This window comes from Oncorhynchus mykiss, chromosome 14 (assembly GCF_013265735.2).
Source record: "Oncorhynchus mykiss isolate Arlee chromosome 14, USDA_OmykA_1.1, whole genome shotgun sequence".
NCBI lineage: Eukaryota > Metazoa > Chordata > Actinopteri > Salmoniformes > Salmonidae > Oncorhynchus > Oncorhynchus mykiss.
The window spans coordinates 9,171,471-9,195,843 of NC_048578.1; the positions used below are offsets into that span (position 1 = coordinate 9,171,471).

At 42.4% G+C, this 24,373-nt stretch overlaps 1 protein-coding gene across 1 annotated transcript in view; it reads left to right on the forward strand.

Annotated features, from left to right (window-relative positions):
- drp2 (dystrophin related protein 2) overlaps positions 1-24,373 on the forward strand; it is a 211,869-nt gene that overhangs the window by 163,732 nt on the left and 23,764 nt on the right. The window contains exons 14-17 of the mRNA XM_036942883.1: positions 3,356-3,441; positions 5,325-5,482; positions 18,178-18,344; positions 18,517-18,628. Coding sequence (XP_036798778.1) covers positions 3,356-3,441; positions 5,325-5,482; positions 18,178-18,344; positions 18,517-18,628 — 523 coding nt within the window. The remainder of the gene's footprint in view (positions 1-3,355; positions 3,442-5,324; positions 5,483-18,177; positions 18,345-18,516; positions 18,629-24,373) is intronic.

Genomic DNA, 24,373 nt, shown 5'->3' on the forward strand with positions numbered 1-24,373 from the left:
CACTGACCATAATGTTCTCACACTGACCATAATGTTATCACACTGACTCTAATGTTCTCACACTGACTCTAATGTTCCCACACAGTCTAATGTTCTCACACTGACCATAATGTTCTCACACTGACTCTAATGTTCTCACACTGACAATAATGTTCTCACACTGACTCTAATGTTCCCACACAGTCTAATGTTCTCACACTGACCATAATGTTCTCACACTGACTCTAATGTTCTCACACTGTCTGTAATTTTCTCACACAGACTAATATTTTCACACTGTCTGTTCTCACACTGACACTAATATTCTCACACTGTCTCTAATGTTCTCATACTGACTCTAATGTTCTCACACAGTCTCTAATGTTCCCACACTGATTCTAATGTTCTCACACTGACTCTAATGTTCCCACACAGTCTCTAATGTTCTCACACTGACCATAATGTTCTCACACTGACTCTAATGTTCTCACACTGACTCTAATGTTCCCACACAGTCTCTAATGTTCTCACACTGACCATAATGTTCTCACACTGACCATAATGTTATCACACTGACTCTAATGTTCTCACACTGACTCTAATGTTCCCACACAGTCTAATGTTCTCACACTGACCATAATGTTCTCACACTGACTCTAATGTTCTCACACTGACTCTAATGTTCCCACACAGTCTCTAATGTTCTCACACTGACCATAATGTTCTCACACTGACCATAATGTTATCACACTGACTCTAATGTTCTCACACTGACTCTAATGTTCCCACACAGTCTCTAATGTTCTCACACTGATTCTAATGTTCTCACACTGACCATAATGTTCTCACACTGACTCTAATGTTCTCACACTGACTCTAATGTTCCCACACAGTCTCTAATGTTCTCACACTGACCATAATGTTCTCACACTGACTCTAATGTTCTCACACTGACCATAATTTTCTCATACTGACCCTAATGTTTTCTCATCTCACTGACTCTAATGTTCCCACACAGTCTCTAATATTTTCACACTGTCTCTGTTCTCACACTGAAACTAATATTCTCACACTGTCTCTAATGTTCTCACACTGTCTCTGTTCTCACACTGACTATTGTTCTCACACTGCCTCTAATGTTCCCCCAGTGACTTCAACATTTCTTATATTCTCACATAGACTCGCTTTGCCTCTAGTGTTCTCACACTGACTCTAATGTTCTCACACTGACTCGAATGTTCTCACACTGACAATAATGTTCTCACACTGACTCTAATGTTTTTTCACTGACTCTAATGTTCCCACACAGTCTCTAATGTTCCCACACTGATTCTAATGTTCTCACACTGACCATAATGTTCTCACACTGACTCTAATGTTCTCACACTGACTCTAATGTTCCCACACAGTCTCTAATGTTCTCACACTGACCATAATGTTCTCACACTGACCATAATGTTATCACACTGACTCTAATGTTCTCACACTGACTCTAATGTTCCCACACAGTCTCTAATGTTCTCACACTGACCATAATGTTCTCACACTGACCATAATGTTCTCACACTGACAATATCGTTCTCACACTGACTCTAATGTTCCCACACAGTCTAATGTTCTCACACTGACCATAATGTTCTCACACTGACTCTAATGTTCTCACACTGTCTGTAATTTTCTCACACAGACTAATATTTTCACACTGTCTCTGTTCTCACACTGACACTAATATTCTCACACTGTCTCTAATGTTCTCATACTGACTCTAATGTTCTCACACAGTCTCTAATGTTCCCACACTGATTCTAATGTTCTCACACTGACTCTAATGTTCCCACACAGTCTCTAATGTTCTCACACTGACCATAATGTTCTCACACTGACTCTAATGTTCTCACACTGACTCTAATGTTCCCACACAGTCTCTAATGTTCTCACACTGACCATAATGTTCTCACACTGACCATAATGTTATCACACTGACTCTAATGTTCTCACACTGACTCTAATGTTCCCACACAGTCTAATGTTCTCACACTGACCATAATGTTCTCACACTGACTCTAATGTTCTCACACTGTCTGTAATTTTCTCACACAGACTAATATTTTCACACTGTCTCTGTTCTCACACTGACACTAATATTCTCACACTGACCCTAATGTTTTTTCACTGACTCTAATGTTCCCACACAGTCTCTAATGTTCCCACACTGATTCTAATGTTCTCACACTGACTCTAATGTTCCCACACAGTCTCTAATGTTCTCACACTGACCATAATGTTCTCACACTGACCATAATGTTCTCACACTGACTCTAATGTTCTCACACTGACTAATGTTCTCACACTGTCTCTGTTCTCACACTGATTCTAATGTTCTCACATTGACTAATGTTCTCACACTGTCTCTGTTCTCACACTGACTATTGTTCTCACACTGCCTCTAATGTTCCCCCAGTGACTTTAGCATTTCTTATATTCTCACATAGACTCGCTTTGCCTCTAGTGTTCTCACAATGACTCTAATGTTCTCACACTGACTCTAATAATCTCATGCTGACTGTAATGTTCTCATACCGACTCTAATGTTCTCACACATTCTCTAATGTTCTCACACTAACCATAATTTTCTCACTCTGACCATAATGTTCTCACACATTCTCTAATGTCCTCACACTGATTCTAATGTTCTCACACTGACTCTAATCTTCTCACACTGACTAATGTTCTCACACTGTCTCTGTTCTCACACTGACTATTGTTCTCACACTGCCTCTAATGTTCCCCCAGTGACTTCAACATTTCTTATATTCTCACATAGACTCGCACTGCCTCTAATGTACTCCTACTGCCTCCTACTGCCTAATGGACACTGCAGTCTCCTGACTTCTGTTTTGTCACACGTTAAAGGCAGTGCTTCTATGTGTCTCTCCCACTGACATTGACTCCCACTGCCTCTAATGTTCTTTAAATGACTGTAATCCCCTCCTGACAGTCAAGGCAGAGAAAAGAAAAGCAGCAAAGCTCCCAACTAAAGCCAGTAACAGCAGCCCTGCCCTTCCCTCTGTCTGACTCTAGTGGCAGTGTCCCTGTGCCTCCCAGACACACAGATATAATGTGACCCATTTAAGTCAGGACATAGCTCTCCCAGTCCCAACCCAACTCTGTGGCCTTGCCATTGGCCAGAGAACACTGTTTGTGGATCTGTTCTTGCCTCTAATCCCTTGTTTTTTCAGTGTAAAGGCTTAGTTTATGTGTCTGTTTGCTTATGTAAATGTATTTGTTCTGGCATATTCTACTTTTTATAGCTCCCTCTCCCTCTCCCTCTCCCTCTCCCTCTCCCTCTCCCTGCCCTACCCTGCTTTCTCCCTAGTGGTCGCAATGGAAAGATGCGCGTCCTCTCCTTCAAGACGGGACTGGTGAGCCTGTGCAATGCGGATGTTCAGGAGAAGTATAAATGTAAGTATGAGACCCTCTCATGTAGACACCACAGCCCTGCAGCCCCCTAACAAAGGGCCAAAACAAAACCAGCCTGATTGCAAGCATTACATAAAGACAACCACTTAGACTAATGGAGGGAATTACTCTGCTGCACAATAATGGGGAAAGGCTCTCTCTCTCTCTTTATTTCTCCAAAGTACATTGGGCTTTTAGGCAGAGAGAATACACTATGGTAAAGAGAACACACACACACACCACACTCAGCACTCTCTCTCTGGCCCCTCTGGCTTCCCTTTTCCATGTTCAATTATGCGCTAATATTTCACTGGTGCCCAGCTCAGGGAAAGTAAAACCATTTTACAACATCTTAACCGCATTTTACAACACAGCCTTGTAAATATGTAGAGAAGGGGGAGAGGAGAGAGAATGAGCTCATCGGTATGAGATTTTAGACAGTCCCGACGGGTCAGGGCAGGCCCACTGTCAGTTGGCACACCATCTGTGACAGCTTGTAAAAATTGAATGGCAACAGATTTGGAGTCTTTTTTTATGGCAGACGAAGCACAGAAGGCCTGGCCCTGATGGGGCAGTGAAGCAAACCATGCCAATTTGTCCCAGTGATTGATCACACATTTTTTCTCCTGAGCTCAGGGGAGAGATGACCCCTGATTATGCTAGTAAACAAGGGGGCGCATCTGGTGGCAGTGAGTGAGTGAACGTGGTAGTGTGGCAGACACAGTGTGTGTGTGCTTGTCTTTTGTCCCCCCCCCCCCCTCAGAGCTTGAGCTGTGTGCAGGGTAGAGGCAGGCAGGCTGGCTGTCAGGGTTTTCTGGCTGTGGCTGGTGCTGGTGCTATTTATACTGGCATTGTGCAGCACCTTCAAACACCTGTCAGTATCCATCTCCTCAGTGACAGGCGGAATCACGACTCGCAGATGAAGGCTCCATTCAGAGCCTGATGAGGTAGCGAACGCTAATGCAGCCCTTTTGTCTGCAATTAGATCAGCACGCCTGCCCTTCCTCTCTCTCTCTCTCTCTCTCTCTCTCTCTCTCTCTTTCTCTTTCTCTCTCGTTCTCTCTCTTTCTCTTTCTCTTTCTCTCTTTCTCTTTCTTTCTCTTTCTTTCTCTCAAAAAACCCAGAAACAGGCTTAGGGAAGTAACACCCACACACAGGCTCACTTAGAGAAACGCTGAGAACATGGATGTTGGTACATATGTGTAGGTGTGAATAGTAGCGCTAATATGCTCTTGTACACACAAGCAGATATAATGTAAACACAAATTAAAATCAGCTTGTCAATTCGAATTGTCCCCAGCTCTGGTAAACATGGGGCGGCAGGGTAGCCTAGTGGTTAGAGCGTTGGACTAGTAACCGGAAGGTTGCAAGTTCAAAGCCCCGAGCTGACAAGGTACAAATCTGTCGTTCTGCCCCTGAACAGGCAGTTAACCCACTGTTCCTAGGCCAATAGATTCACATCCACGCATATAGAAGAGAATAGATTCACATCCACGCATATAGAGGTGAATAGATTCACATCCACGCATATAGATGTGAATAGATTCACATCCACGCATATAGAAGAGAATAGATTCACATCCACGCATATAGAGGTGAATAGATTCACATCCACGCATATAGATGTGAATAGATTCACATCCACGCATATAGAAGTGAATAGATTCACATCCACGCATATAGAGGTGAATAGATTCACATCCACGCATATAGAAGTGAATAGATTCACATCCACGCATATAGACGTGAATAGATTCACATCCACGCATATAGACGTGAATAGATTCACATTCACATAGTCACACAGGTATACAGATACACTGCATAAACAATCTTGTGCACAAACACAAACAAACACGTTTTATTAACCCTCTGTGTTTCATCAGACTTGTTCAGGCAGGTGTCTGGTCCAGGGGGTCTGACCGACCAGCGTCACCTCACTATGCTGCTTTATGAAGCCATCCAGATCCCGCGACAGCTGGGAGAGGTGGCCGCCTTCGGAGGGAGCAACGTGGAGCCCAGTGTACGCAGCTGCTTCCGCATGGTGAGACCACACACACACAAACACACAGACAGACACGCACGTGCATGAGCGCACAAATACAAGCACACACACACACACACACACACACACACACACACACACACACACACACACACACACACACACACACACACACACACACTCTCCTTATAACCTCACCATACACTGGTTAAGGATACTATGGTAACACAGGCTAGGAATTACCTAAATTCAATTGAGTTCAATAACATACGTTTTCATTAATTCCTTCAGGGGAAAGAGCACAATTAGATGCACTACATGAACAAAAGTATGTGGACACGTGCTCGTCGAATATCTCATTCCAAAATCACGGGCATTATTATGGAGTTGGTTTCCCCTTGCTATGGAGGCTGCTATAACAACCTATAACACTCTTCTGGGAAGGCTTTCCACTGAGCCGTTGTTGCTCTGTGACATTTCCACTTCACAATAACAGCACTTACAGTTGACCGGGGAAGCTCTAGCAGGGCAGAAATTTGATGAACTGACTTGTTGGAAAGGCGGCATCCTATTGTAATGCCCTGCTAAATCATTTATTTAGAACTATGGTTTCTGTTCATGCGATGGGTGCTTGCTCGGTTTGGAACAATCAAGATGCACTATGGGCGATGTGCAGAGGGCTTCGCAGGTTTCTCCATTGTTGCCGAGGAGAGAAAGAAAGGGGGAGAGATGCTCTTGTGGAGGGAAAAATAACATGTTGTGTACTAAAATGTTTTTTTTCCTGAATTGGTTTTAATTTCTGCTTGGCTGGATTAACGAATATTCTAGACACTTCGGGAGCAAGCTTGGATTTGTCGGATCGGGAGCTGAAGAGGACGGCTTGGTCTGAGGGAATTTGATGGCTTGCAGGGCAATTTCTGCTAATTGGATTATAAATAGGCACCGGCCTTGGAACTGTTGGTTTCAGGGGGTTTCTACGAAACCGTGAGTAGCTGTGGTGTTTTACGCTGAGTGAAGATGAAGGCCAACTTGGTATCTTCTGCTATAAATGTGGAGAGGATGGACACTTAAAATGAGACTGTGAGGGCGTAGAAAATCAGAGGAAAGTCAACTAGCGTCTCACAAGCCCGAAACAGTCAACGGAAAAATAAAGCGGGACCCAGAAAAGGAGCGACCTGACGTCCCGGTGAAGATACGTTCCACCAAGTGCAACAAGAAACGTGAAGAAGCAAAAGACATGCTACCTACCGGCTTAGTGAGACCTAGTGCTGTTGTTCCTGTACAGATTGAAGGCATCTATGCTAAAGCTTTACTAGATATTGGGTCGGTCTCAGATTACCCTAGCTCATTGGACACTTGGAGATTTGGGGTCTTAGCTCAGAGCAATACCCAGATGATGGCTATTTGTCTTTGAAGTTGGAGTTTTCACGATCAGTAGATCGAAGCAGTAACCACATGGCTGAGACCAGACACTGCGTTTTTTTCTCAGATTCTGTGGGTATTATAGAAGATTTGTGAAAGGCTACTCAAAATTGAGTTACCCTTTGAACCAACTCCTGCATGGTTACCTTCCCTAAGCTAAGAAAGGAGGAAAGCCCAAGGAAAAAACATACAATGTGTACATCAAGCCCTCTGAACCCTTCAGATCTAAATGGGGTGAGAAATGTGAAATGGCCTTTGAGATCTGAAGGAAAGCCTCACTAAAGCTCCGGTGCTGGCTTTTGCAAAACCTCAACAGCAATTTTGATTTATTTCACCTTTATTTAACCAGGTAGGCTAGTTGAGAACAAATTCTCATTTACAACTGCGACCTGGCCAAGAATAAAGCAAAGCAGTTCAACACATACAACAACACAGTTTCACATGGAATAAACAAACATGCAGTCAATAATACAGTAGAAAATAATATATACAGTGTGTGCAAATGAGGTAAGATAAGGGTGGTAAGGCAATAAATAGGCCATGGTGGCGAAGTAATTACAATATACCAATTAAACACTGAAGTGATTGATGTGCAGAAGATGAATGTGCAAGTAGAGATACTGGGGTGCAAAGGAGCAAGATGAGGGATGAGGTAGTTGGATGGGCTATTTACAGATGGACTATGTACAGGTGCAGTGATCTGTGAGCTGCTCTGACAGCTGATGCTTAAAGCTAGGGAAGGAGATATGAGTCTCCAGCTTCAGTGATTTTTGCAGTTTGTTCCAGTCATTTGGCAGCAGAGAACTGGAAGGAAAGGCGGCCAAAGGAGGAATTGGCTTTGGGGGTGACAAGTGAGATATACCTGCTGGACCGCATGCTACGGGTGGTTGCTGCTATGGTGACTAGTGAGCTGAGCTAAGGTGGGTCTTTACCTTGTAGAGACTTGTAGATGACCTGGAGCCAGTGGGTTTGGCGATGAGAATGAAGCGAGGGCCAGCCAACAAGAGCGTACAGGTCACAATGGTGGGTAGTATATGGGGCTTTGGTGACAAAAACGGATGGCACTGTGATAGACTGCATCCAGTTTGTTGAGTAGAGTGTTGGAGGCTATTTTGCAAATGACATCGCCGAAGTCGAGGATCGGTAGGATGGTCAGTTTTATAAGGGTATGTTTGGCAGCATGAGTGAAGAATGCTTTGTTGTGAAAAAGGAAGCCGATTCTAGATTTAATTTTGGATTGGAGATGCTTAATGTGAGTCTGGAAGGAGAGTTTACAGCCTAACCAGACACCTAGGTATTTGTAGTTGTCCACATATTCTAAGTCAGAATCGTCCAGAATAGTGATGTTGGACGGGCGGGCAGTTGCGGGCAGCGATCGATTGAAGAGCATGCATTTAGTTTTACTTGCATTTAAGAGCAGTTGGAGGCAACGAAAGGGGAGTTATATGGCATTGAAGCTCGTCTGGAGGTTAGTTAACACAGTGTCCAAAGAAGGGCCAGAAGTATACAGAATGGTGTCAAGAGCGACATCATTGATGTATACAGAGAAGAGAGTCGGCCCGGGAATTGAACCCTGTGGCACCCCCATAGAGACTACCAGAGGTCCAGACAACAGGCCCTCTGATTTGACACACTGAACTCTATCAGAGAAGTAGTTGGTGAACCAGGTGAGGCAATCATTTGAGAAACCAAGGCTGTTGAGTCTGCCAATAAGAATGTGGTGATTGACAGATTCGAAAGCCTTGGCCAGGTCGATGAATACGGCTGCACAGTAATGTCTCTTATCGATGGCGGTCATGATATTGTTTAGGACCTTGAGCGTGGCTGAGGTGCACCCGTGACCAGCTCTGAAACCAGATTGCATAGTGGAGAAGGTATGGTGGGATTCGAAATGGGAGCGTTTGACAGTGATGAGGGGTGGTCGTTTGACCGCAGACCCATTACAGATGCAGGCAATGAGGCAGTGATTGCTGAGCTCTTGGTTGAAAATAACAGAGGTGTATTTGTAGGGCAAGTTGGTTCGGATGATATCTATGAGGGTGCCCGTGTTTACGGATTTGGGGTTGTACCTGGTAGGTTCATTGATAATTTGTGTGAGATTGAGGGCATCAAGCTTAGATTGTAGGCTGGCCGGGGTGTTAAGCATGTCCCAGGAAAGGTCACCTAGCAGCACGAGCTCTGAAGATAGATGGGGGGCAATCAATTCACATATGGTGTCCAGGGCACAGCTGGGGGCAGAGGGTGTTCTATAGCAAGCAGCAACGGTGAGAGACTTGTTTCTGACAATATGTACTACATGTTGATGCAAGCGGTGAAGGGTTAGGTGGTGTACTGTACCAAGAAGACAAGGATCAACATCTGTGTCCAGTTGCATTCATTAGCCAAAGTTTATCCCTGTCTGAGTGTAATTACCCTGCCCATGAGATACAATATCTAGCATTAAAGTGGGCCGTCGTTGATAAACTGCACGATTGCCTGTATGGAGCAAAGTTCGAGGTGAGAACAGACAACAATCTACTTACATACAGTACCAGTCAAGAGTTTGGACACACCTACTCATTCCAGGGTTTTTCTTTATTTTTACTATTTTCTACATTGTAGAATAATAGTGAAGATATCAAAACTATGAAATAACACATATGGAATCATGTAGTAACCCAAAAATGGTTAAATAAATCCAAATATATTGTATATATGAGATTCTTCAAAGTAGCCACCCTTTGCCTTGATGACAGCTTTGCACACCCTTGGCATTCTCTCAACCAGCTTCACCTGGAATGTTTTTCCAACAGTCTTGAAGGAGTTCCCACATATGCTGAGCACTTGTTGGCTGCTTTTCCTTCACTCTGTGGTCCAACTCATCCCAAACCATCTCAATTGGGTTGAGAATCGAGTGATTGTGGAGGCCAGGTCATCTGATGCAGCACTCCATCACTCTGCTTCTTGGTAAAATAGCCCTTACACAGCCTGGAGGTGTGTTGGGTCATTGTCCTGATGAAAGCAAATGATAGTTCCACTAAGCCCAAACCAGATGGGATGGAGTATTGCAGCAGAATGCTGTGGTAGCCATACTGGTTAAGTGTGCCTTGAATTTTAAGTAAATCACAGACAGTGTCACCAGCAAAGCACAGTGGGAACCACACATGTGGAGGACATCCATTCACCTACTCTGCATCTCACAAAAACACGGAGGTTGGAAAAAATCTCCAATTTGGACTCATCAGACCAAAGGACAGATTTCCACTGGTCTAATGTCCATTGCTTGTGTTTCTTGGCCCAAGCAAGTCTCTTCTTCTTATTCAAATCAAATCCAATTTTATTGGTCACATACACATGATTAGCAGATGTTAGTGCGAGTGTAGCGAAATGCTTGTGCTTCTAGTTCCGACCATGCAGTAATATCTAACAAGTAATCAAACAATTTCACAACAACTACCTTATACACAGGAATGAATAACAATATGAAAAAATAAATATATGAATGAGCGATGGCTGAACGGCATAGGCAAGATGCAGTAGATGGTATCGAGTACAGTATATACATATGAGATGAGTAATGTAAGGTATGTAAACATTATATAAAGTGCCATTGTTTAAAGGGACTAGTGATACATTTATTACATCCAATTTTTTATTATTAAAGTGGCTAGAGATTTGAGTCAGTATGTTGGCAGCAGCCACTCACTCAATGTTAGTGATGGCTGTTTAACAGTCTGATGGCCTTGAGATAGAAGCTGTTTTTCAGTCTCTCGGTCCCAGCTTGGATGCACCTGTACTGACCTCGCCTTCTGGATGATAGCGGGGTGAACAGGCAGTGGCTTGGGTGGTTGTTGTCCTTGATGACCTTTTTGGCCTTCCTGTGACATCGAGTGGTGTAGGTGTCCTGAAGGGCAGGTAGTTTGCCCCCAGTGATGCATTGTGTAGACCTCACTACCCTCTGGAGAGCCTTACGGTTGTGGGCGGAGCAGTTGCCGTACCAGGTGTGTTTTTGGTGACAAGCCAAATATCTTCAGCCTCCTGATGTTGAAGAGGCGCCTTCTTCACCACACGGTCTGTGTGGGTGGAACATTTCAGTTTGTCCGTGATGTGTACGCCGAGGAACTTAAAACTTTCCACCTTCTCCACCATTGTCCTGTCGATGTGGACAGGAGGGTGCTCCCTCTGCTGTTTCCTGAAGTCCACGATCATCTCCTTTGTTTTGTTGACGTTGAGTGTGAGGTTTTGTTCTGACACCATACTCTGAGGGCCCTCACCTCCTCCCTGTAGGCCATCTCGTCGTTGTTGGTAATCAAGCCTACCACTGTAGTGTCGTCTGCAAACTTGAGGATTGAGTTGGAGGCATGCATGGCCACGCAGTCATGGTTGAACAGGGAGTACAGGAGAAGGCTGAGAACACACCATTGTTGGGCCCCAGTGTTGAGGATCAGCGGGGTGGAGATATTGTTTCCTACCCTCACCATTTGGGGGCGGCCCGTCAGAAAGTCCAGGACCCAATTGCACAGGGCGGGGTCGAGACCCAGGGTCTCGAGCTTAATGACAAGTTTGGTGGGTACTATGGTGTTAAATGCTGAGCTGTAGTCGATGAACAGCATTCTCACATAGGTATTCCTCTTGTCCAGATGGGTTAGGGCCGTGTGCAGTGTGATTGCGATTGCGTCGTCTGTGGACCTATTGGGGCGGTAAGCAAATTGGAGTGGGTCTAGGGTGTCAGGTAGGGTGGAGGTGATATGATCCTTGACTAGTCTCTCAAAGCACTTCTTGATGACGGAAGTGAGTGCTATGCGGGGGATAATCATTTAGCTCAGTTACATTAGCTTTTTTGGGAACAGGAACAATGGTGGCCCTCTTGAAGCATGTTGGAACAGCAGACTGGGACAGGGATTGATTGAATATGTCCGTAAACACACCAACCAGCTGGTCTGCGCATGCTCTGAGGACGCGGCTAGGGATGCCGTCTGGGCTGGCAGCCTTGCGAAGGTTAACACATTTAAATGTTTTACTCACGTTGGCTGCAGTGTCCTTTTAGTAGTGGTTTCTTTGACGCAATTCGACCATGACGGTCTGATTCACGTAGTCTCCTCTGAACAGTTGATGTTGAGATGTCTGTTACTTGAACTCTGTGAAGCATTTATTTGGGCTGCAATCTGAGGTGCAGTTAACTTTAATGAACTTATCTTCTGGTCTTCCTTTCCTATGGCGGTCCTCATGAGAGCCAGTTTCATCATAGCGCTTGATGGTGTTTGCGACTGCACTTGAAGAAACTTTTAAAGTTCTTGAAATTTTCCGCATTGACTGACCTTCATGTCTAAAAGTAATATGATGGCTTGTCGTTTCTCTTTGCTTATTTGAGCTTTTCTTGCCATAATATGGACTTAGTATTTTACCAAATAGGGCTATCTTCTGTATACCACCACTATCATGTCATAACACAACTGATTGGATCAAACACATAAAATGTACTTTTAACAAGGTACACCTGTTAATTGAAATTGCCTACGTCATGAAGCTGGTTGAGAGAGTGTGCAAAGCTGTCATCAAGGCAAAGGGTGGCTACTTTGAAGAATCTAAACTATTAAAAGGAATTTGATTTGTTTAACACTTTTTTGGTTTCAACATAATGCCATATGTGTTATTTCATAGTTTTGATGTCTTCACTATTATTTTGCAATGTAGAAAATAGTAAAAATAAAGAAAAACCTTTGAAAGAGTAGGTGTGTCTAAACTTTTGACTGGTACTGTCGGTAGTTTTGCTCTAGGATGCCCACAAACTTGACAAGACACCTCTGAAGGTTCCCCGGTAGCAGTTGAAGGAATGCATGGAAGTATATGCTGTATTGAGACTGTTTAGTGACAACAAAAAAGGGGTTAAATACATGTAAAAAAAAATGTTAAAATGTTTCCTGATCTTTATTATATCTCTCAGATAAAGGACAGACACTTCAGAACAAACCTCCTTTTGAAACAATTTGGGGGACTATCTGTTGTTCCATGTAGTCAATATGTTATTCAATGCGTTTGTAAGGGCTAATAGCAGTAAGGATAAACGTTGTTTTTTTTAATCTAATATTATTATTTTTTTAGATATTGAAAAAAATTGCTAAAAGATCCATACTATGACCATCTTAAAACATTTCCATATAGCTTAGTTCCCGGCTTAGACAGGGCTTAGACAAGGCTATGGTGACTCAGGTGGGACAAACAACAGTACCTGTCAGGGTACGATATGCGAACATAGCACATCCACATCAAACCACACCCCCAAGACAACTCTCGTTTAACTTCAGTCCTAGCCGCTAGCATTTCTTAATGAGCAATCTTCAAAACGAGGCCAAATCAGGAAGTGCAGTCACCCTCTAAGGACTTTAATGAAATTAATCTGGTTCAAAAGACTTGTGCAGGTGGAACCATATGGAGTATACCTTAACATCATTATTAATAAAGACTTGTGCAGGTGGAACCATATGGAGTATACCTTAACATCATTATTAATAAAACTTGTGTAGGTGGAACCATATGGAGTATACCTTAACATCATTATTAATAAAGACTTGTGTAGGTGGAACCATATGGAGTATACCTTAACATCATTATTAATAAAACTTGTGTAGGTGGAACCATATGGAGTATACCTTAACATCATTATTAATAAAGACTTGTGTAGGTGGAACCATATGGAGTATACCTTAACATCATTATTAATAAAGACTTGTGCAGGTGGAACCATATGGAGTATACCTTAACATCATTATTAATAAAACTTGTGTAGGTGGAACCATATGGAGTATACCTTAACATCATTATTAATAAAACTTGTGTAGGTGGAACCATATGGAGTATACCTTAACATCATTATTAATAAAACTTGTGTAGGTGGAACCATATGGAGTATACCTTAACATCATTATTAATAAAACTTGTGTAGGTGGAACCATATGGAGTATACCTTAACATCATTATTAATAAAGACTTGTGTAGATGGAACCATATGGAGTATACCTTAACATCATTATTAATAAAGACTTGTGCAGGTGGAACCATATGGAGTATACCTTAACATCATTATTAATAAAACTTGTGTAGGTGGAACCATATGGAGTATACCTTAACATCATTATTAATAAAGACTTGTGCAGGTGGAACCATATGGAGTATACCTTAACATCATTATTAATAAAGACTTGTGCAGGTGGAACCATATGGAGTATACCTTAACATCATTATTAATACAGACTTGTGCAGGTGGAACCATATGGAGTATACCTTAACATCATTATTAATAAAGACTTGTGCAGGTGGAACCATATGGAGTATACCTTAACATCATTATTAATACAACTTGTGTAGGTGGAACCATATGGAGTATACCTTAACATCATTATTAATAAAGACTTGTGCAGGTGGAACCATATGGAGTATACCTTAACATCATTATTAATAAAGACTTGTGTAGATGGAACCATATGGAGTATACCTTAACATCATTATTAATAAAGACTTGTGTAGGTGGAACCATATGGAGTATACCTTAACATCATTATTAATAAAGACTTGTGTAGGTGGAACCATATGGAGTATACCTTAACATCATTATTAATAAAGACTTGTGCAGGTGGAACCATATGGAGTATACCTTAACATCATTATTAATACAGACTTGTGTAGGTGGAACCATATGGAGTATACCTTAACATCATTATTAATACAGACTTGTGTAGGTGGAACCATATGGAATATACCTTAACATCATTATTAATAAAGACTTGTGTAGATGGAACCATATGGAGTATACCTTAACATCATTATTAATAAAGACTTGTGTAGGTGGAACCATATGGAGTATACCTTAACATCATTATTAATAAAGACTTGTGCAGGTGGAACCATATGGAGTATACCTTAACATCATTATTAATACAGACTTGTGCAGGTGGAACCATATGGAGTATACCTTAACATCATTATTAATAAAGACTTGTGTAGGTGGAACCATATGGAGTATACCTTAACATCATTATTAATACAGACTTGTGCAGGTGGAACCATATGGAGTATACCTTAACATCATTATTAATAAAGACTTGTGTAGGTGGAACCATATGGAGTATACCTTAACATCATTATTAATAAAGACTTGTGTAGATGGAACCATATGGAGTATACCTTAACATCATTATTAATAAAGACTTGTGCAGGTGGAACCATATGGAATATACCTTAACATCATTATTAATAAAGACTTGTGTAGGTGGAACCATAGGGAGTATACCTTAACATCATTATTAATAAAGACTTGTGTAGGTGGAACCATATGGAGTATACCTTAACATCATTATTAATACAGACTTGTGCAGGTGGAACCATATGGAGTATACCTTAACATCATTATTAATAAAGACTTGTGCAGGTGGAACCATAGGGAGTATACCTTAACATCATTATTAATAAAACTTGTGTAGGTGGAACCATATGGAGTATACCTTAACATCATTATTAATAAAGACTTGTGTAGGTGGAACCATATGGAGTATACCTTAACATCATTATTAATAAAGACTTGTGTAGGTGGAACCATATGGAGTATACCTTAACATCATTATTAATAAAGACTTGTGCAGGTGGAACCATATGGAGTATACCTTAACATCATTATTAATAAAGACTTGTGCAGGTGGAACCATATGGAGTATACCTTAACATCATTATTAATAAAGACTTGTGCAGGTGGAACCATATGGAGTATACCTTAACATCATTATTAATAAAGACTTGTGCAGGTGGAACCATATGGAGTATACCTTAACATCATTATTAATAAAGACTTGTGCAGGTGGAACCATATGGAGTATACCTTAACATCATTATTAATAAAGACTTGTGTAGGTGGAACCATAGGGAGTATACCTTAACATCATTATTAATAAAGACTTGTGCAGGTGGAACCATATGGAGTATACCTTAACATATTTATTAATAAAGACTTGTGTAGGTGGAACCATATGGAGTATACCTTAACATCATTATTAATAAAGACTTGTGTAGGTGGAACCATATGGAGTATACCTTAACATCATTATTAATAAAGACTTGTGTAGATGGAACCATATGGAGTATACCTTAACATCATTATTAATAAAGACTTGTGTAGGTGGAACCATATGGAGTATACCTTAACATCATTATTAATAAAGACTTGTGTAGATGGAACCATAGGGAGTATACCTTAACATCATTATTAATAAAGACTTGTGCAGGTGGAACCATATGGAGTATACCTTAACATCATTATTAATAAAGACTTGTGCAGGTGGAACCATATGGAGTATACCTTAACATCATTATTAATAAAGACTTGTGTAGGTGGAACCATATGGAGTATACCTTAACATCATTATTAATAAAGACTTGTGCAGGTGGAACCATATGGAGTATACCTTAACATCATTATTAATAAAGACTTGTGTAGGTGGAACCATATGGAGTATACCTTAACATCATTATTAATAAAGACTTGTGCAGGTGGAACCATATGGAGTATACCTTAACATCATTATTAATAAAGACTTGTGTAGGTGGAACCATAGGGAGTATACCTTAACATCATTATTAATAAAGACTTGTGTAGATGGAACCATATGGAGTATACCTTAACATCATTATTAATAAAGACTTGTGTAGATGGAACCATATGGAGTATACCTTAACATCATTATTAATAAAGACTTGTGCAGGTGGAACCATATGGAATATACCTTAACATCATTATTAATAAAACTTGTGCAGGTGGAACCATATGGAGTATACCTTAACATATTTATTAATAAAGACTTGTGTAGGTGGAACCATATGGAATATACCTTAACATGATTTTAAAGTTTTGCCATTGCAAGATGGAGGCAACGAAGAACTGTGAACAACTCTTTCCTCCCATTCAACTGCTGAGGCTGAGGGCATTGTCATTTCCACTCTCATATATGGGGTTTCACATTTTTGGAATCCCGCCTTGTGGCATTTAGCTCAGGAGAGAAACTAATTATAGATTTGGGATGAGCGGGGACCAGGTTTTGGGGAGGTGGCCTTTTTAAAACCATTCTAAAACCCTTAATTCTTCCCTTTTTTACAGCGAATCGTCAATTAAATCTCGCTCTATTCCCATCCATACTTCTGATATCAACTTGGGGTGATTTAAACCCCTTCATTTCACTATTTGCTCTATGTCAACTCTTTTATGAGCAGCCTGAATTATCAGTGTAGTGACAATTTATCACGTTGGCATGGTAATGAAGTCAAAGTGAGCGGATGACACGAGCTGGCACCTGTTGTGGACGGAGAGGCGTAGTGGAGTCATTGATGACAGAGGGGCAGATGGGTTTGGCTCTACATGGAGGACGGAGGATCAGAGAGGAGAGAGTTACCCTACAGTAGGCATGAAATGCTGTGGCCCTCCGTGGTCTGTGTGTATAGAGAGACCAGCCTGTTGTTCCCTGTGAAGTGATGGAGAGCGTGTTTTCTCTGTGTGTTGTTGCTTTGTGTAGTCAGTGTGTTTGCTAAGTTTTGATATGTGGCCAGAATAATCTATATATGCTTTGATTTGATGATTATTTTAATCAATATATACTTTGCGGTGTTCAGTGTACTCAGTGGGTTCAGTATGCTGAAACATTTGTCCTCCCACAATCAGAGCTGGCTACTGAACCATAAAGCAGAGACGAGAGTCGAGGAGAGGTGAGCAGGGCAGAGAAAAGAGCAGTGAGGAGAGGAGCCTCGTTCCCCTGGAGAACTCTCGATCCAGCACGCCTCCTCGGCCATGATACACACACACACACTCACACATTAATTACGCTGCTTTGGCTGAGCCAGGACGATACTCCAGGGAAATCAACGTTTTAATGCATCTCTGATGCACACTTAATGAGAATTTTACACATTACGAATTCTCCTTTATTAGCCTGACTTTTTTATCCCATTTTTCTGCATGTCTCTGGAATGCCGGAATGGCTTTGGAACGTTAGAACCGCAACAGGTCCTCTGACAAAGTCACCACGCTCACTGGCCGCTATCAACTTCCTCTTTCTCTATTTGTGCTTCCTGCAGCAGTTTATATACGACTTCTTCAAGGGTCATTTTCAGTGAATATACCATTACCTTGTAATAAGTAGCCTACAGTATGTAAATACAGGCAATTTGATGTAGTGGTAAGTAAATTGTACTGCATACCTGTACTAGATAATAGCATTTTTACAGACAAACAAACAGGAGAACAAACAAACATAAGTTACTCTGGTATGATGTTTCCTATGTTCTTCCTCCCGTAGGCCCCAGGTAAGCTAGCCATCGAGGTATCACACTTCCTGGAGTGGATGAGTCTGGAGCCTCAATCTGTAGTGTGGCTGGCTGTTCTGCAGCGTGTGGCTGTGGCCGAGTCCGCCAAGCACCAGGCCAAGTGTTACATCTGTAAACAGTGCCCCATCAAGGGATTCAGGTGGGTCATTTGTACCTCTATCGGAGATTAATAAAGGTGGATGTGTGACACACATACTATATGCACACGCAAAAAAAAAACCCATCTAGTTTGAGGATAGAGCTATTGCTAAGACCTCTCTAATGTTACTGACTGTGACATGGTCTTCCGTTCTGCTGATATGTCCTGACAGGTACCGCAGTCTTAAACAATTCAACGTGGACATCTGCCAGACGTGCTTCCTCACAGGACGCACCACCAAGGGAAAGAAGCTCCACTACCCCATCATGGAGTACTACACCCCAGTAAGAAGGAGTACTACACCCAGGCTGCCTCACGAATGGCACCCTATTAATATTTAAAAAAGTAGTGCACTGTGCAGGGAATAGGGTGCACCTAGTACTGCATAGTAGTGCACTGTACAGGGAATAGGGTGCCATTTCCGACGCAGCCTATACTACGCGCTAACCTACCATCTTAAAGGGACAATCTGCAGTTCAAACAATAACAAAGCGTCACCCCCTCCACTGTTTGGGTAAAAAGATGAGGGATGGGGTTGGGGAAATGTAACCACTCTCAAATCCATAGACAGAGCTATTAATGCAAGGACTGACCATACAAGATAACAATTATAGTTTTAACCATGGTTTGAGGCTATAGGGGAAAGTGGGGTAAGTTGAGACAAGTGGCTACTTGAGCCACCCCTTGCTTCTAGGAAACTATACACCAAATGTAATGTGCCCAAATATTTAGGAAGAGGTTAGCCGGGGCTGACGGTGGCCAACAGCACACTACCGATGCTCTCACTGCCAGAACATTCACACCCAATCAATAGATCAGGGTTTGGCTACTTAGCTACATGTCCTGCATATGGTTTTCCAATAACTCATTTCAGAACTAAATCAGGATTAGCCGTGTTATAAGTGTCCTGAGGAGAAGCAATACAGATCATAGGAAGTGTGATCTAGAAGGTTACACCTAATATTGGAAAACATTGGAAAGCAATACAGCCAAATACAACAGCAAAACGTTGATAACACTTGCATGTTTCCTGTAGGGCCTTGCTATCCTAATGGAAAAGTACCACAGAACTGAACCCTCCCCGGTTATCAAACAAACTATGAGGGCTGGAAGCCGCTCCGCTCGGGGATCACACACCAACTGACTGATCTATCACATTTTGACAGATGGCACAGAACCACCATTCTCTCTGACTCCGGCTCAGTGCAAACACCTCTGACATGGCCGACCGGGGAGGGAAAAGCTGCTTAATTGCAAAAAAATTACTTGGAGAGGGTGATTAGCTGACGGGCGGCCGCTGGCGCACTAGAGTGATTTAAGACCCTTTCAGTGAATGCAGGGAGGTCTGGATATTCTTTCCCTCCACAAAGGTGTGTGGGGCTAATCCAGGCCGCTTTGCTGAGCTGTGGATCAAATCCCACAGGGAGTGTGGGAAGGCCAGCGGGACAGCCAACGCTCCAGCCATCTTGGTGTCCAGGGAGGCCTATCCCAGGGTGCTTTGCACCAGTATAGACCTGCCTGCTTGCTCCATAGCTCTGCTGTAATTGTGTTGGACAGAGGGAGTGTGCTGGAATGCCAAGAAGCAAGGTCTCAGACAAACTCATAATTGAACTGACTGGAATGGTTTTGCAAAATAGATCTGTGTGTGTGTGTGTGTGTGTGTGTGTGTGTGTGTGTGTGTGTGTGTGTGTGTGTGTGTGTGTGTGTGTGTGTGTGTGTGTGTGTGTGTGTGTGTGTGTGTGTGTGTGTGTGTGTGTGTGTGTGTGTGTGTGTGTGTGTGTTATAAGGAGTAAGAAATTACATCCAAATGGACTCAATCCCTTCTTTAAGTATCTTACTTCCTAACAGCAGCAATAACTAAGCAGAAACCTGAAAGAAACCTTTTCTGTGTATGAGTCGGTTTCATATTCAAGCGTTTCATTCGTCACATTCAAAACAAGAATATGACTAATTCAAGTATATCATATTTAAATTATTTAGTTTAATCTAATACTTTTCTGTTTTTGAATATTCTGACCCCCAAAATGAATTGTCTGGAAATGAATGATTTCAAAAACCTTAATGAAGCTTACACTTTGTCAATCAAATGTGTAGACCTATGGATTCCTACATGAATTTTATCTTTTGCTTGTTAATTAATTTATTAAAAAAGTATAGAATAATCCTATATGATATGCCTATTCACACTCATTATCCAACAAATTGAACATGTGATAAACCGTGTGCAACAAAGGAATGGATTTACAGGTATAGGCCTATATCCACATTGGCATCTGATATGGTTGTAGGGGAGTGTGGGGTAAATTGAGCCACCCCTTTTTCTAGGAGGTTATACATAAAGTTAATTATATGACCAAATATTTAGGGAGAAGTCATCATTTTATGGAGTCTGAAGGTTGAAACCACATGGAAGTTAGGAAAAAAATAAAAAATAAAATAAAATTCTCTAATCAATTTATTGGGTTATAGGTTTCATGATGCTTGTATCTAAATCAAAGTAGATCATTTTAAGATTGTTTTATACAGTAGTTGGGGTCTCCAAAGATACAATATGAGGTCTTAAACCTTTCATGAAAGTGCATCTTTGTAGCTGTGTGGCTAATGTAGTCAAAATGTTTGCCTTGGAGTAAGTTGAGCCAATGGTCACTATGCGTAATATGAACAGTATTTTTGCAATGTGTCATGTATATGAACTCAAGATAGTGAATTTGTATTGTTACATAGCAGACATCATCATGCCCTAGAGTGGCTTGCGAAAGTATTCACCCCTTGGCATTTTTCCTATTTTGTTGCCTTACAAATTGGAGTTAAAATATATTTATTTTGGGGGTGGGGGGGGGGTCATTTGATTTGAACAACATGCCTACCACTTTAAAGATGCACAATATGTTTTATTGTGAAACAAACAAGAAATAACTGAAATCTTGAGCATGCATAACTATTCACCTCTACTTTGTAGAGCCACCTTTTGCTGCAGTTACAGCTGCAAGTCTCTTGGGGTATGTCTCTATAAGCTTGGCACATCGAGCCACTGGGATTTTTGCCCATTCTTCAAGGCAAAACTGCTCCAGCTCCTTTTTGTTGGAGGGGTTCCGTTGGTGTACAGCGAGCTTTAAATCATACCACAGTTTCTCAATTGGATTGAGGTCTGGGCTTTGACTTGGCCATTCCAAGACATTTAAATGTTTCCCCTTAAACCACTCGAGAGTTGCTTTACCAGTATGCTTAGGGTCATTGTCCTGCTGGAAGGTGAACCTCTGTCCTAGTCTCAAATCTCTGGAAGACTGAAACAGGTTTCCCTCAAGAATTTCCCTGAATTTAGCACCATCCATCATTCCTTCAATTCTGACCAGTTTCCCAGTCCCTGCAGATTAAAAACATCCTCACAGCATGATGCTGCCACCACCATGCTTCACTGTGGGGATGGTGTTCTCAGGGTGATAAAAGGTGCTGGGTTTGCACCAGACATAGCGCTTTCCTTTATAGCCAAAAAGCAACATTTTTGTCTCATCTGACCAGAATACCTTCTTCCATATGTGAACACCAAATTAGTTTGCTTATTTTTTCTTTAAGCATGGCTTTTTTTATGGCCACACTTCTGTAAAGGCCAACTCTATGGAGTGTACCGCTTAAAGTGGTCCTATGGACAGATACTCTAATCTCCACTGTGGAGCTTTGCAGCTCCTTCAGGGTTATCTTTGGTCTCTTTGTTGCCTCTCTGATTAATGCCCTCCTTGCCTTGTCCGTGAGTCTTGGTGGGTGGCCCTCTCTTGGCTGGTTTGTTGTGGTACCATATTCTTTTCATTTTTTAATAATGGATTTAAATTGCGCTCCGGGGGATGTTCAAAGTTTCGGATATTTTTTTATAACTCAACCCTGATCTTTACTTCTCCAAAACTTTGTTCCTGACCTGTTTGGAGCGCTCCTTGGTCTTCATGGTGCCTCTTGCTTTGTGGTGCCCCTAGCATAGGGGCGTTGCAGACTGTGGGGCCTTTTAGAACAGGTGTATATATACTGAGATCATGTGACACTTAGATTGAGCACAGGTGGACTTTATTTAACTAATTATGTGACTTCTGAAGGTTTTTTAGGGGCTTCATAGCAAAGGGGTTGAATACATATGCACACACCACTTTTTTTTCTTTCTTTTTTTGAAACAAGTCATTTTTACATTTCATTTGACCAATTTGGACTATTTTGTGTATGTCCATTACATGAAATCCAAATAAAAATCCATTTAAATTACAGGTTGTAGTGCAACAAAATAGGAAAAACATCAAGGGGGGATGAATGATCTACTTCCGGCGCCGACAGAGATGGCCGTTTTTTTACGTGTTATTTCTTACATTAGTACCCCAGGTCATCTTAGGTTTCATTACATACAGTCGAGAAGAACTACTGAATATAAGATCAGCGTCAACTCACCATCAGTACGACCAAGAATATGTTTTTCGAGACGCGGATCCTGTGTTCTGCCTTACAAACAGGACACGGGGCGGATCCCATGCAGCGACCCAAAAAAACGACTCAGAAAAAGAGGGAAACGAGGCGGTCTTCTGGTCAGACTCCGGAGACGGGCACACCGTGCACCACTCCCTAGCATTCTTCTTGCCAATGTCCAGTCTCTTGACAACAAGGTTGATGAAATCCGAGCAAGGGTAGCATTCCAGAGGGACATCAGAGACTGTAACGTTCTTTGCTTCACGGAAACGTGGCTCACTGGAGAGACGCTATCCGAGGCGGTGCAGCCGGGCAAGGTGTCTGGTAACATGACCGAATACAAACAGTGCAGCTATTCCCTCCGCAAGGCTATCAAACAAGCTAAGCGTCAGTACAGAGACAAAGTAGAATCTCAATTCAACGGCTCAGACACAAGAGGCATGTGGCAGGGTCTACAGTCAATCACGGACTACAGGAAGAAATCCAGCCCAGTCACGGACCAGGATGTCCTGCTCCCAGGCAGACTAAATAACTTTTTTGCCCACTTTGAGGACAATACAGTGCCACTGACACGGCCTGCAACGAAAACATGCGGTCTCTCCTTCACTGCAGCCGAGGTGAGTAAGACATTTAAACGTGTTACCCTCGCAAGGCTGCAGTCCCAGACGGCATCCCCAGCCGCGCCCTCAGAGCATGCGCAGACCAGCTGGCCGGTGTGTTTACGGACATATTCAATCAATCCCTATACCAGTCTGCTGTTCCAACATGCTTCAAGAGGGCCACCATTGTTCCTGTTCCCAAGAAAGCTAAGGTAACTGAGCTAAACGACTACCGCCCCGTAGCACTCACTTCCGTCATCATGAAGTGCTTTGAGAGACTAGTCAAGGACCATATCACCTCCACCCTACCTGACACCCTAGACCCACTCCAATTTGCTTACCGCCCAAATAGGTCCACAGACGATGCAATCTCAACCACACTGCACACTGCCCTAACCCATCTGGACAAGAGGAATACCTATGTGAGAATGCTGTTCATTGACTACAGCTCGGTATTCAACACCATAGTACCCTCCAAGCTCGTCATCAAGCTCGAGACCCTGGGTCTCGACCCCGCCCTGTGCAACTGGGTACTGGACTTCCTGACGGGCCGCCCCCAGGTGGTGAGGGTAGGCAACAACATCTCCTCCCCGCTGATCCTCAACACTGGGGCCCCACAAGGGTGCGTTCTGAGCCCTCTCCTGTACTCCCTGTTCACCCACGACTGCGTGGCCACGCACGCCTCCAACTCAATCATCAAGTTTGCGGACGACACAACAGTGGTAGGCTTGATTACCAACAACGACGAGACGGCCTACAGGGAGGAGGTGAGGGCCCTCGGAGTGTGGTGTCAGGAAAATAACCTCACACTCAACGTCAACAAAACTAAGGAGATGATTGTGGACTTCAGGAAACAGCAGAGGGAACACCCCCCTATCCACATCGATGGAACAGTAGTGGAGAGGGTAGCAAGTTTTAAGTTCCTCGGCATACACATCACAGACAAACTGAATTGGTCCACTCAAACAGACAGCATTGTGAAGAAGGCGC